The 12,057-nt window shown below is 34.1% G+C and overlaps 3 protein-coding genes across 3 annotated transcripts; 2 read left to right on the top strand and 1 right to left on the bottom strand.

Annotated features, from left to right (window-relative positions):
- Positions 1 to 881: 881 nt before the first annotated feature.
- LOC129797608 (juvenile hormone esterase-like) lies at positions 882 to 2,739 on the top strand. Its single transcript, XM_055840362.1, has 4 exons — positions 882 to 1,500; positions 1,561 to 2,084; positions 2,143 to 2,253; positions 2,316 to 2,739. Exons 1-4 carry the CDS (start codon positions 1,260 to 1,262, stop codon positions 2,679 to 2,681), a joined length of 1,242 nt encoding a protein of 413 aa, XP_055696337.1. The 5' UTR covers positions 882 to 1,259; the 3' UTR covers positions 2,682 to 2,739.
- A 3,842-nt stretch (positions 2,740 to 6,581) lies between these two features.
- LOC129797521 (juvenile hormone esterase-like) lies at positions 6,582 to 9,215 on the top strand. The gene is made up of 5 exons (XM_055840184.1): positions 6,582 to 6,926; positions 7,252 to 7,897; positions 7,955 to 8,478; positions 8,543 to 8,653; positions 8,726 to 9,215. The coding sequence occupies exons 1-5, from the start codon at positions 6,645 to 6,647 to the stop codon at positions 9,089 to 9,091; spliced, it is 1,929 nt and encodes a 642-aa protein (XP_055696159.1). The 5' UTR covers positions 6,582 to 6,644; the 3' UTR covers positions 9,092 to 9,215.
- A 753-nt stretch (positions 9,216 to 9,968) lies between these two features.
- LOC129797708 (pyridoxal phosphate homeostasis protein) lies at positions 9,969 to 11,148 on the bottom strand. Its single transcript, XM_055840528.1, has 3 exons — positions 10,918 to 11,148; positions 10,218 to 10,820; positions 9,969 to 10,143 (listed from the first exon to the last, which is right to left on the bottom strand). Exons 1-3 carry the CDS (start codon positions 11,008 to 11,010, stop codon positions 10,066 to 10,068), a joined length of 774 nt encoding a protein of 257 aa, XP_055696503.1. The 5' UTR covers positions 11,011 to 11,148; the 3' UTR covers positions 9,969 to 10,065.
- Between the last annotated feature and the right edge of the window lie 909 nt (positions 11,149 to 12,057).

The raw sequence follows: 12,057 nt of genomic DNA, 5'->3' as shown, positions 1-12,057 counted from the left end.
AGTTATTATTTCCGTTTCGGACAAAATTAATGTGGGAATGGTAAAGTTCTGGAATCAAATTAATCGAGGTATGAATAATTTTAATAGATCATTTTAGCTGTGATTCTTTTTAATGTTTAATAAATAATTTGAAAAAAGTAATTAATTACTGTTCTTTATGTTTGTATTATATGTTTTACCTGTTTTACGAAAATAATTAAAAGCATGTTATACAAAATTTACACTGTTTATTACTTTAGAATAAAATTATGAAATCAATTATTACATTTGGAAAAACATTTACATACTTACATATAGCACTTTTACCTGTTGTCATTGAAAAGGTTTTGTGTGCTTTAAAGAAAAATTTTCCCCACCTTGCTTTTCACTAAAATTGACTGGGGATGTCCTAATGCCAATATAAGTTCCAAATGTGTATAGTGTGTGCGTTCATTTCAGTCACGGTCTGAAAGTTCAAGAAAGAAGTTCAACTGGAAATAAAATATTAACTTTACAAAAAATTATATTTTTAATTTGAAATGCTTAAGTTAATAGTTTTATTAGTAATTTTCAACACAGTTTCATTAAGAATTGTTCATGATGACTATCCAGTTAAGTGCTCTACTAATGAGACAGATCATCTTTGCAATTTGAATGATCCACTTGGACAAAAACAAGAAAATCAGCAACAGGAAAGCTTTAAAGTTCCGCAATACATAAAAGGGGAAGTAAGTAAATCCTTAATTGTTCCTTAATTAGTTTAATATTTTATGAAACTAAAGAAAGATATTATTCAAGGTTAAGATTATTTATTTGTTATATTTGGTGCAATTAGAGAAATCCTAAAGAAAAATTTCTTAAGTTGCGTAACTGAAGAGTTTTTTTTAATGCCTATATGTATATTGAAGGATGTGGAAGTTTGCTCCAAAGCAGGATGTGTTCGTGGAAAAACTGAACCTGGTCGAAAAAATCCATATGAAGCTTTCTATGGTATCCCGTATGCAGAATCTCCAGTAGGAAAGTTAAGATTCGAAAATCCTTTACCCCATAGAGGATGGGAAGGATACTGGGATGCTACATATCCCAGAAGTGACTGTACACAACGCAATGTATATGTTTTTACCAGACCAATTCTAGGCTCAGAAGATTGCCTCTATCTCAATGTCTACCGTCCTAAATACCAGAAAGATAAACTAAATTATCCAGTTATTGTTTTTATCCATGGAGGAGGTCTCACATCATTTTCCTCTAGTCCTGATTACTTCAGTCCGGAATATTTTATGGACAACGGAGAGGTGATTCTGGTGACACTCAATTACAGATTAGGAACATTTGGGTTTCTTTGCTCCGGTGATGAAGCAGTTAAGGGAAATTTTGGATTAAAGGATCAACAGTTAGCACTGAAATGGGTAGCATCCAATATAGAAGCCTTTGGTGGTGATCCTAATTCGGTTACACTCCTTGGGAAGACAGCTGGGGCACTTTCAGCACATTATCACATGATGAATTCAGTGTCTTCAGGTAAATTATAAAAATCATTGAGAATGTTTAAAAAGAAAATATAAGATTTCTATTATATAGCTCTTTTCCATCGTATAATTTTAATGAGTGGTACTGCTATATCACCTTTCGCGTTTTCATACGATTGGAAGTTGAGATATCGTTTGAGCGCTAAATATAGTGGACTAGAAGGATGGGATACTGCTTCTACTTATGAGCTGGCAAATCAGTTGAAGTCGTTAGATCCAATTAGGCTAGTTTTAACCATGGATCTCTTGTACACCATGGTACTAACACCTCTGACACCACTGCGTCCTTGCATTGAAGGTGACTGGGAGGGTGCCTTCCTAAGGGATGATCCCAGAAAAATTTGGGCTGAAGGAAGATTTAACCAAAAGCCTATTTTTATTGGCACAACGACTGATCAAGGAACAATTGCAGCAGCTATAACAATTAATCAGACACGTTTGAATGTATTTAATGAGAACATCCACGATTTTCTTCCAATTCAGTTGGACTTTGATCCTAAGTACGTTAAAGAAGTTTTGGAATATTACTTGGGGAAAGACTATATTGACAAGTCTAATTTTGAAGCATATTATAAGGTAAAAAATTCAATTCAAATTAATAGAAAAACATTTTTAAAGAAATATTTCTTTCTAGATGTTTGGCGACAGAACAATGAGATACCCGTTGATTAAGTTAGTCAATCAGTACTTGAGATATGCCGATGTTAAACAGAATCCGATTTATATTTACGAATTTGGATTCAGGGTTGGATAGTTATTCAAAAATTATATTGATTTATTCACTAATTGTTCCTATTTTATTTTCAGAGTCAGTACACCTTTCTCAAATATGCTACAGGAGCTAATATAAATTTAGGAGTTAGTCATTACGATGATTACCCTTATATATTTAACATGCCCTCTTTCTTCCCATTGTTTCACCCACATACCCCGGAGGGTTTGATGGCTGATACTTTCGTTAAGACTTTGGTCACCTTTGCTGTTCATGGAGAAGTCAAAGCTTGGGCTCCATTTGAGCAGTGTACATCCAATACAAACATACCATTCTGCGATCGACAGATATTTGAAAGGTTCAATAAAACGGAACCTGATTCGGTAATCGTATCAGTTACCGATCAAGTAAATACTGAAATGGTTAAATTCTGGAATCACATTGACAAAGAATTTCAATAATATGTATAGTTAATGTAAAATGGTTCTAAAAAATGTTTTGAAATACAAAAAGCTTATACCTCGCATTCTCCCTCTTTCCCTCAATATTAGTTGTGAAAAAATATAATTTTTCTTAACTTTTTTTTTTAAATAATTGATGTGTGCAATGAAAGCTTTTTCTTTTACAGTGTATAGAAATCATTGAAAAGCTATGAGAAAAGTTTCAAGAAGTAACAAAACAGTTGCATGCAAGTATGTACTACTTTTTACATTTCATTAACAAAGCTTTGTAGAATAATTAACTTCCCCACCGCTCTTCCACGAAAGTCGATCAGGGATGGGGGTAGTGAAGTGTGAGACTTTCAATATAAAAGCAACAATGATTCATGTCTACTTAAATCATTATAGTATTACAAGTTGAATAAATACATCCGACTCGTGTGAATTAACGTCCCTTTAAGTGTTCAAAAAAATGCTCAAATTAATTATAATATTTTCTATATTTTCGGTGGTTTTTTCTGGTAGTCCTTTTAAAAAATTTCAGTATGAAAGTGGAAATAAAAACGACAATTTTTACAAATTGGATACACCCAAAGGAATATTGCATCAAAGCTTTAAAGCTCCACAGTTGTATGATCAGAAGCATCCAGGTATTGGTAGTGATTAAAAATTAATTAATTTAAATAAAACAATCTCGGTAAAAGTATCGTTGTAAGCTTCTAAATAAATTTATTAACACACGGGCTGGGACTTTCGCCCTTTTTCATGCTGGAGAGGAACACAGTCTGCGGTGACGAATCTACCCCAGACAAATGTGTTCTGTCTTTCGTAGCATAGAAATGCTAGGGTAGAACCGAATCTACCACTGACAGATGTGTTCTGTCTTTCAGTTCTGGAAGTAGAACTGAGCGCTCATAAAATTGCGGAATTTTAATGGTATTCGCGCCTAGTTCTGATTGAGTTCAACGGACCTTGGTACTCGCGGTGTTATGGGTTTAAGGAAACGGGCTAGTTGAGCTAAGCTCCTAACTCGGGTTCCTACTATTCACTGTGAGTTGCCAAGGGACGGCAACAAGATCAGAATGGCCGAATGTAGGAGCGCATTGACCAATTCGAGAAGAGAGCCCTCTCGACGGTCAAATGTGAACCCTCTCCTCTCCCTAAATTCCTCTCTCTCCCATAACGGTGCTGAGGACTGCAGCTCAACTGAGAAAGATCAGTTGGGCTGTTGCTGCGAGAGCGAACACACGTCACCGCAGACTGTGTTCCTCTCCAGCATGAAAAAGGGCGAAAGTCCCAGCCCGTGTGTTAATAAATTTATTTAGAAGCTTACATCGTGATATTTTTTTTTGTAGAAATCTGTGGAAAAGTTGGGTGTATTCGTGGAAAATTCGAAAGTGGAAGGTTGAAACCTTACGAAGCTTTTTATGGAATCCCTTATGCTGAGCCTCCAGTCGGGCAGTTAAGATTTGAAAATCCAATTCCTTATAGAGGATGGAAGGGATACTGGGATGCTACTTACCCACGGAGTGATTGTGCTCAGAGACACGTTTTTATTCATACCAGACCGATTCTTGGATCAGAAGATTGTCTTTACCTCAATGTCTATCGACCAAAGAGAGAGTATCATAAAAATCTTCCTGTTATGGTGTGGATTCATGGTGGATCATTGACATCCTCCTCATCAAATCCTGATGAATTTGGTCCTGAATATTTAATGGATAATGGAGAAGTGATTCTTGTCACACTAAACTACAGATTAGGAATATTTGGCTTTCTTTGTTCCGGAGATGAGGCAGTGAAGGGAAATTTTGGATTGAAGGATCAACAGTTAGCACTGCAATGGGTAGCATCCAATATAGAAGCCTTTGGTGGTGATCCTAATTCTGTGACACTTTTTGGTGAAAGCGCTGGAGCTCTTTCAACTAATTTACATATGATGAACCCCGTTTCGCAAAGTATGTACCATAATTTCTGTGAAAAGAAATATTTAAAAGTTCATTTAATTTAAAATTTCAGCCTTATTTCACCGTGTTATTTTAATGAGTGGAACAGCTATATCACCATGGTCATTCTCCTATGACTGGAAATTGAAATTTCGTCTGAGTGCTAAGTATAGTGGGCTAGAAGGATGGGACACAGCATCGTCTTATGAGTTAGCAAATCAATTAAAAAAGTTAGAACCAATAAGACTAATTTTGGCTCTAGATCAGCTATTTACCTTTGTTTTCACCCCACCCACTCCAATTCGACCTTGTATAGAAGGTGATTGGGAGGGTGCTTTTCTCAAGGAAGATCCCAGAAAAATTTGGGCTGAAGGGAGATTTAAGCAAAAACCCATCCTTATTGGGGCAACAACTGACGAAGGAATAATCGCATCTCCAATACCAACCAATCGTACGCGTTTGAACCTTTTTAATGAAAATATCTATGAATTTCTCCCAATTCAGTTAGATTTCGACCCTAAGTATGTTAAAGACGTTTTGAGATATTATTTAGGGAAGGAATATATTGACAAGACAAATGTACAAGCATATTACAAGGTAAAACATTCAGCAGTATGAAAGTAATTAAGTTAAAAATGATTTTCTTTTCAGATGTTTGGCGATAGAACAATGAGATACCCGTTGATTAAGTTAGTTAATCAATATCTAAAATATGCCGATATTAAGCAGAATCCGGTTTATATTTACGAATTTGGATTCAGGGTAAAATAATTAAATTTATTATTGAAATTAATTATTATTGATGTTGAAAAATTATAATTTCAGAGTCAATACTCTATTCTGCAAATTCTAACTGGAATGAATATCAATTTAGGAGTTTCGCATATCGATGATTTAATCTACGTCTTCACAATGCCTGCGTTTTTTCCAATAATTGATGCAAATTCACCAGAAGGCTTGATGGTTGATACATTTGTTAAAACATTAGTTAATTTTGCTACTCGATGGGAAGTAAAAGTTTGGGCGCCATTTGAAGTTTGTACTTCTTATACGAACACTCCATTCTGTGATCGACAGATATTTGAAAGATTCAATAAAACGGAACCAGATTCAGTTATTGTATCGATTTCCGATCAAATAAATTCAGGGATGGTGAAATTGTGGGACTATGTTGATGGAGTATGAAATGTATTGAAGATCTCATATTTTAAATGAATGTAAAATAAACAAAGTTTTATTTATTAAAAAAAATGTCTTGTTAATACAGAATTAAATTAATTTACTGTGTGTTGAAGTGAACAAGTAACTGCCTTAGTTTAACGGTTTAACGCATGTGTGACGTACATTTTTATTTAATGGATTAATTATGCCACAAAAACTTATATTATGATAAGCCCTCATTAATAGCTCTTTTTTCCATAATGTCCTTCATTTTGTAAAAAATAATTTATTTTCTCATATAAAAAAAAGTTTGAAACATTCTGTATTTTATTTATACCTATTATTGTTTAATGCTTCACATTAAAAAAAAATATAAAAAAGATAACTGCCTACATTTTCCCAGTTCTTTATGTAAAATGCCTTTATAATATTGCTTACAAGCTTTTAATTAAAAAAGAATATTAAAATTTATTTATTTAAATTTAGTACAGATTGGCCACCAATGAGAGAAGATAAGGAGAATTGTGTTGTGGATGTAGTGATTTTTTGTTATTTCTTGACGTGGTTAATTTTGTCTATTACTTGCCCTGAGGAAGGACTTAAATAGTTCGAAACATTGGCCGGAAAAAAAAATGAATTAGCCGAGTGTGAGACCGAAAATCCGCTTTTTCATAAAAAAAATACATTAAAATTTATCAACCAAAAAATTACATCGTAGTAAGTTTTCCCCCACCTTGGTGAAGAATAACATTGACCTCCAGTTCGAAAAAAAAGTTAAGCTCTACTATGTAGAGTAGGTATATAAACTAGCAATGGAACATGTGAATTCAATTCAGTCACGGTCTGGAAGTTGAAAGTATAGGTCGAGCTTAAGTGGATGTTAAACTTTTGCCTTTCTTCCTTCAATTTAAAAAAAAAATACATTTGGTTTATCTTTCCCAGAATGTGGCTAGTTGTGTTTTGTAGTTTTATTGCAATTGCAACGTCGAATAATATTGTTCATGGGTTATATCATAAGGGTGCAAATGGGACTGAGCAGTATTACGATAAAGTGAAAAATTTTGATTACTATGGCAACTTTACATCGGATAGTGATAGTTCAGAATATAATACACGTCATTTTCATTCCAATGCAAATCGGAATAAAGAGTTTAAAAGGGTAATTAAATATTTCTGCTTATTATTATTTGTGATATAAAAAAGTTATTAGTTTGACATTCTAACTAGGTGAAAAACTGTACAATTTTTTATGTGCTTGATTCGATATATTCTTATATTTGTCGTGATAGTAATCTGAACTACTTTTTAGAAAAGAAAGTTTTTGCATTATTCATAAGTTTTTTCTTATAGATTAAATTTAAAATCTTATGTAAATTAGAAAATATTAAGGAAATGATTTTGTGATTTCGTCCATTCTCCCGAATTAAGATTGAATTTCTATAAAAGAACATCGACAAATGATAATTTTTTTTTTACATATAAAGCCAGCAACAACACAAATTTTTACAGTAGATGTCTGTGCAAAGGCTGGATGTATTCGTGGAAAAATTGAAAATGGTCGATTGAGGCCATATGATGCATTCTACGGGATCCCCTATGCTGAGCCACCAGTTGGAGAGTTAAGATTGGAAAATCCAGTTCCATACAGAGGATGGGAGGGCTATTGGGATGCTACTTACCCACGGAGTGATTGCACTCAGAGAAATGTTTTTCTCTATACTCAACCAATTTTAGGCTCTGAGGATTGTCTCTACTTGAATGTCTATCGTCCGAAATTGTATTCACAAAACAAGAAAAATGCAAAGAAACTCCCAGTAATGGTGTGGATTCATGGAGGATCATTAATGTCATTCTCATCAAGTCCTGATCAATTTGGTCCTGAATATTTAATGGACAATGGAGAAGTTATTCTTGTCACTCTCAACTACAGATTGGGGATGTTTGGTCTGCTATGTTCCGGTGATGAAGCTGTTAAGGGAAATTTTGCATTAAAAGATCAACAACTTGCTCTCAAATGGGTTGCAGCTAATATTGAGTCTTTCGGGGGAGATACCAATTCAATAACTCTCTTGGGACAAAGTTCTGGTGCTTCTTCAGTTCAGCATCATATAATGAATCCTGTTTCTTCAGGTATTTAAACTTGATCCTCTTATTAAAAAAAAAAGTTAAATATTAGTGTTTTTTCAGCTCTTTTCCATCGTGCGGTTTTAATGAGTGGCAATTCTATAGCTCCTTGGGCATTTTCAAAAGATTGGGCATTAAAATTTAGATTGAGTGCTCGGAATAGTGGATTCGAAGACTGGGAAACAGCCTCGACGTATGAATTGGCAAAGCATTTTAAGAAATTACATGCACTTCAGCTTGTCTTGGCTTTTGATGAACTCTTCATTTCTGCATTAACACCCCCAACACCATTGCGTCCTTGCGTGGAAGGAGACTGGGAAGGGGCTTTCCTGAGGGATGATCCCAGAAAAATTTGGGCTGAAGGGAGATTTGAACCGAAACCCATTCTAATTGGTACAACCACTGAAGATGGAACTTTTTCATCAGTAGTACCAACTAATCATAGAAGATTGGAGGAATTCAATGAAAATATTTATGAGTACCTGCCAATTCAGATGGATTTCGATCCTAAATATGCGGAAGATGTTATTAAATTTTATCTTGGAAAAGATTACATTGATGATAGCAATGTTGAATCCTATTACAAGGTAAGATAGATTGTAATGTTTATAGAGAAAAACTTAACTACTTAATCTATACATTTATTTTTAGTTGGTTGGAGACAGAGCTATCGTTTATCCGATGATAACAGTCGTTAATCAATACCTCCAATATGCTGATGTTCAGAAAAATCCAATTTATATTTATGAATTTGGATTTCAGGTAATGATGAAAAATTTTAACTGCTGACTTTATAGTACCTTTGTTAATTTTCCTTTTTTTTCCTATTTTCAGAGTCAGTACACATTTGTAAAATATTATACTGGCAAGAACATAAATCTGGGAGTTAGTCATATTGACGATTTAATATACCTCTTCACGATGTCCGCATATTTTCCGTTGTTTGATCCTAAATCTCCAGAAGGTGTGATGTCGGATATTTATGTGCGGACTATCGTTAATTTTGCTACTCGAGGAGAAGTCAAAGCTTGGGCATCATACACTCCGTGCACATCCAATACGAATACTCCCTTCTGTGATCGTCAGCTATTCAGGAGATTCACGAAATCAAACCCAGATTCGGTAATTGTATCAGTTACCGATCAAATTGATGTGAAAATGGTTGAATTGTGGGATAGAGTTGATAGAGATAGGGATTAATTACGCTGAATACCCAATTGAAGTCAATTCTAATGTTTGAGAAAATGTAATGAAATAAAAACAAATAAAAAATTGATATTCTAAAGAAAAATAAAGGCAAAAAATACTTTGGAAAATCAACCAGGTTTTTATTGCAAAAAGAAACTTGAATTTTATTCTTAATTTTCAAGTTTAAATTATTTCAATCAAACCAACTCATTCACTTACAACCGACAAGGATTTTTAAAGGGAATTAATGAAGTATTTCATTTTTGCAAGGATTACGGTGTGTGTATGATGATTTGAGCTGACTGATATTTCTGTCTCTCTGAATAGAAATATTTTGGTCTCATCATAATGGATAGCTTTATAAACTTGTGTGTGAAACTAAAAATAGTTTTCTCAACAAGATTGCTGTTTTGTCAGTTTTGCCATTTGATCGTCAACATTCATTCTCAAGAATTTTCGCATAAAAGTCCCCCAAAATTGCTCATTCCCCATGCATAATTTTAGGTTTGAAAGAAATCTTCAAAGACAATCTTTGAAGATTTCTTTATAATAAACAAATCATTGAGTGGGCGTACAATTTTTTGTATGTAAAACGTATTGAACAGAATAAAATTCTAATGCATTACTTTATGTGGAAAATCTTAGCGATAACTATTCTGTCATCACATGAGATTTATTGAGGATGTATGCATCGTTTTGCGATAATTGCGTGAAATGCAAAAAGTTGTAAATTAAACATCTCTGTGCAATTTATCCGTCTTTTGCTTATATGATGGCTCAATACGCAAATGAATAAGCTTGTTGGAATGGCATTGAGTTATGCAAAGAACTCCCCCGAAAAACGCGTAGGGAAAAACATTGAAATAGATGGCCCAAAAATAGATAGCACTCTTTTTTAACGGCTGAGCTCCGGCTGTTTATTGGAAGACTGAATGAGAGAATATTTCTCATGCTGAAGAAAATACAGAGATCATATTAAAGAGAATTCATTTGGCATCACTCTTTGGCGTCCGTGCACCAAATATTGAGGTTCCAACACGGACGATCGTACTTCCGGCGGCGATCTGTAAAAGAAATATACGTAATATCATGTTATTTCCCTTAAAATTTAAAGAATAAAGGGTTTATAAATATTTACCGCATGTTCATAATCATTCGACATGCCCATTGAGACGTGAAGTTCACGAGGATTGAGTTGGAGTTCCCTCACAATCTCATCATAGCATTGCATTAGTGCAATAAAATCCTCATTAGGTCCTGTAGAGTAATCATGACCAAACTTTCCAATGGTCATTATACCCTCTACGTGCAAATTGGGACATTGATCCTTGATGAACTTATAGAGATTAATAGCTTCTTTTGGGTCAATGCCACTCTTGACATCCTCAGCACTTGTGTTCACCTGCACGAGAACCTTCAAATTCTCCGTCTCTTCCTTCCTGAACTTCTCCCATGCTTTATTAATCGCTGTTGCCAAGTTTACCGAGTCCACCGTCTCAATCATGTAGAGTCCCGGAACTGCCAATACTTTGTTTACTTTGTTGCTCTGAAGGTGCCCAATAAAATGCCATTTAATCTCCTTGCATTTCTCTAGAAGTTCAGGATTATGGGACTTTTCCACCAACTCTTGGACATAATTCTCCCCAAAGTGCCTCTGACCAGCTGAGTACGCCTCCACAACCAATTCAGCTGGTTTTGTCTTGGAAACAGCAACAAGATAGGGTTTTTCTGTCTGCAGACTCTGTTAATAAATAGATTATCTTCTCACAATTAAATGTCTTATCTCGTCACTTTTATGACCTTCCTGATAACACAGAGATGCAACAAAGTTGTCTTACCGGTGAACGCTTCCGGAAAGCTTCCTCAATTTTTTCAACAACTAATTTTAGATTCTGTTTGATGTCCACTTCAGACATGATTTTTCGAAACATAAAATCAATAATTCAACAAAAATTAATAATTAATTTAAAATTGTTTATTTTTTGTTCAAGAGACCGAAAAAATCAGCTGATTGTCACTATTTTTCACCAAACTTTATCTCAATTTCACCACAAATTCCACACTACATTGACCCAAAAGGAGCTGTAACAAAAGTTTTATTAGTATGTCCCATAAATGAATCATTCTACAGCCCAGGTTTTTTCACAATTTTCTCGCATTTTCCGATAAAATGAGGAAAAGTTGGGTTTTTCAGCAGGAAAAACACAAAAACTTCTGCGAAAATCTTCAATGAGCCAGAAAAGAGAAAAAATCTATGCTTTTTTGCAGAAAATTAATTTTTGACCTTTTTGACCAAAAATTTTAAACTGAGATTGTTCAACTGGAAAAATTTGAAAGAATTGTTCGTTAAAGCGGTTAAAGCTTTGTTATAAGAATTTTTTTGCAATTATTGTAGGGGGTGGCAGGTGGTGGAGCTGGTACGATACAATGTCTCAATACATATAGCTTTAGTAACATAGGAATTTGAGTATCGTTATTTTATTACAAAATGTGAATAATACTTTAAAAAAAAAGATTAAATTTTGGTCGTTATAAGCGAGGTTATAAGGCGTGGGTGCGGAAGCCGAAACCCATTGCATCCATATTGTAACTCTTATTGACTTTATCTAATTACATAAATAGGTACCGAATTTTATTATGATCGGAGCAGCTGTTCCGAAGGATATCACTTGCGAAAGATGAAAACAAAAAAAAAGGGACTTTAATCCAAAATCTTTTTATACTATTTCCTGACTTTCCTGGCTTCCCTGGCTTTTTCAAGCCCAAAAGACATATTTTAATTATAGAAAAAAAATATAAAAAAGCTTTTTAAACTCGAAATCTCAAGATTCAAAAAAATCTGGAAGATTATGGACTTTCGCGTTATTTTTAATAGGTACGCTGTAGTGGCTGTAGTAGATTTTAAGAATAGCTCTTTCTTATCACAATTTAAGGACCAATCTTAAATAAAATATTAAAAAAAAACTTTTTGTCCTCTT

Source organism: Lutzomyia longipalpis, chromosome 1, assembly GCF_024334085.1.
Source record: "Lutzomyia longipalpis isolate SR_M1_2022 chromosome 1, ASM2433408v1".
Classification (NCBI taxonomy): domain Eukaryota; kingdom Metazoa; phylum Arthropoda; class Insecta; order Diptera; family Psychodidae; genus Lutzomyia; species Lutzomyia longipalpis.
This window is presented reverse-complemented; position numbering and strand designations above follow the sequence as displayed.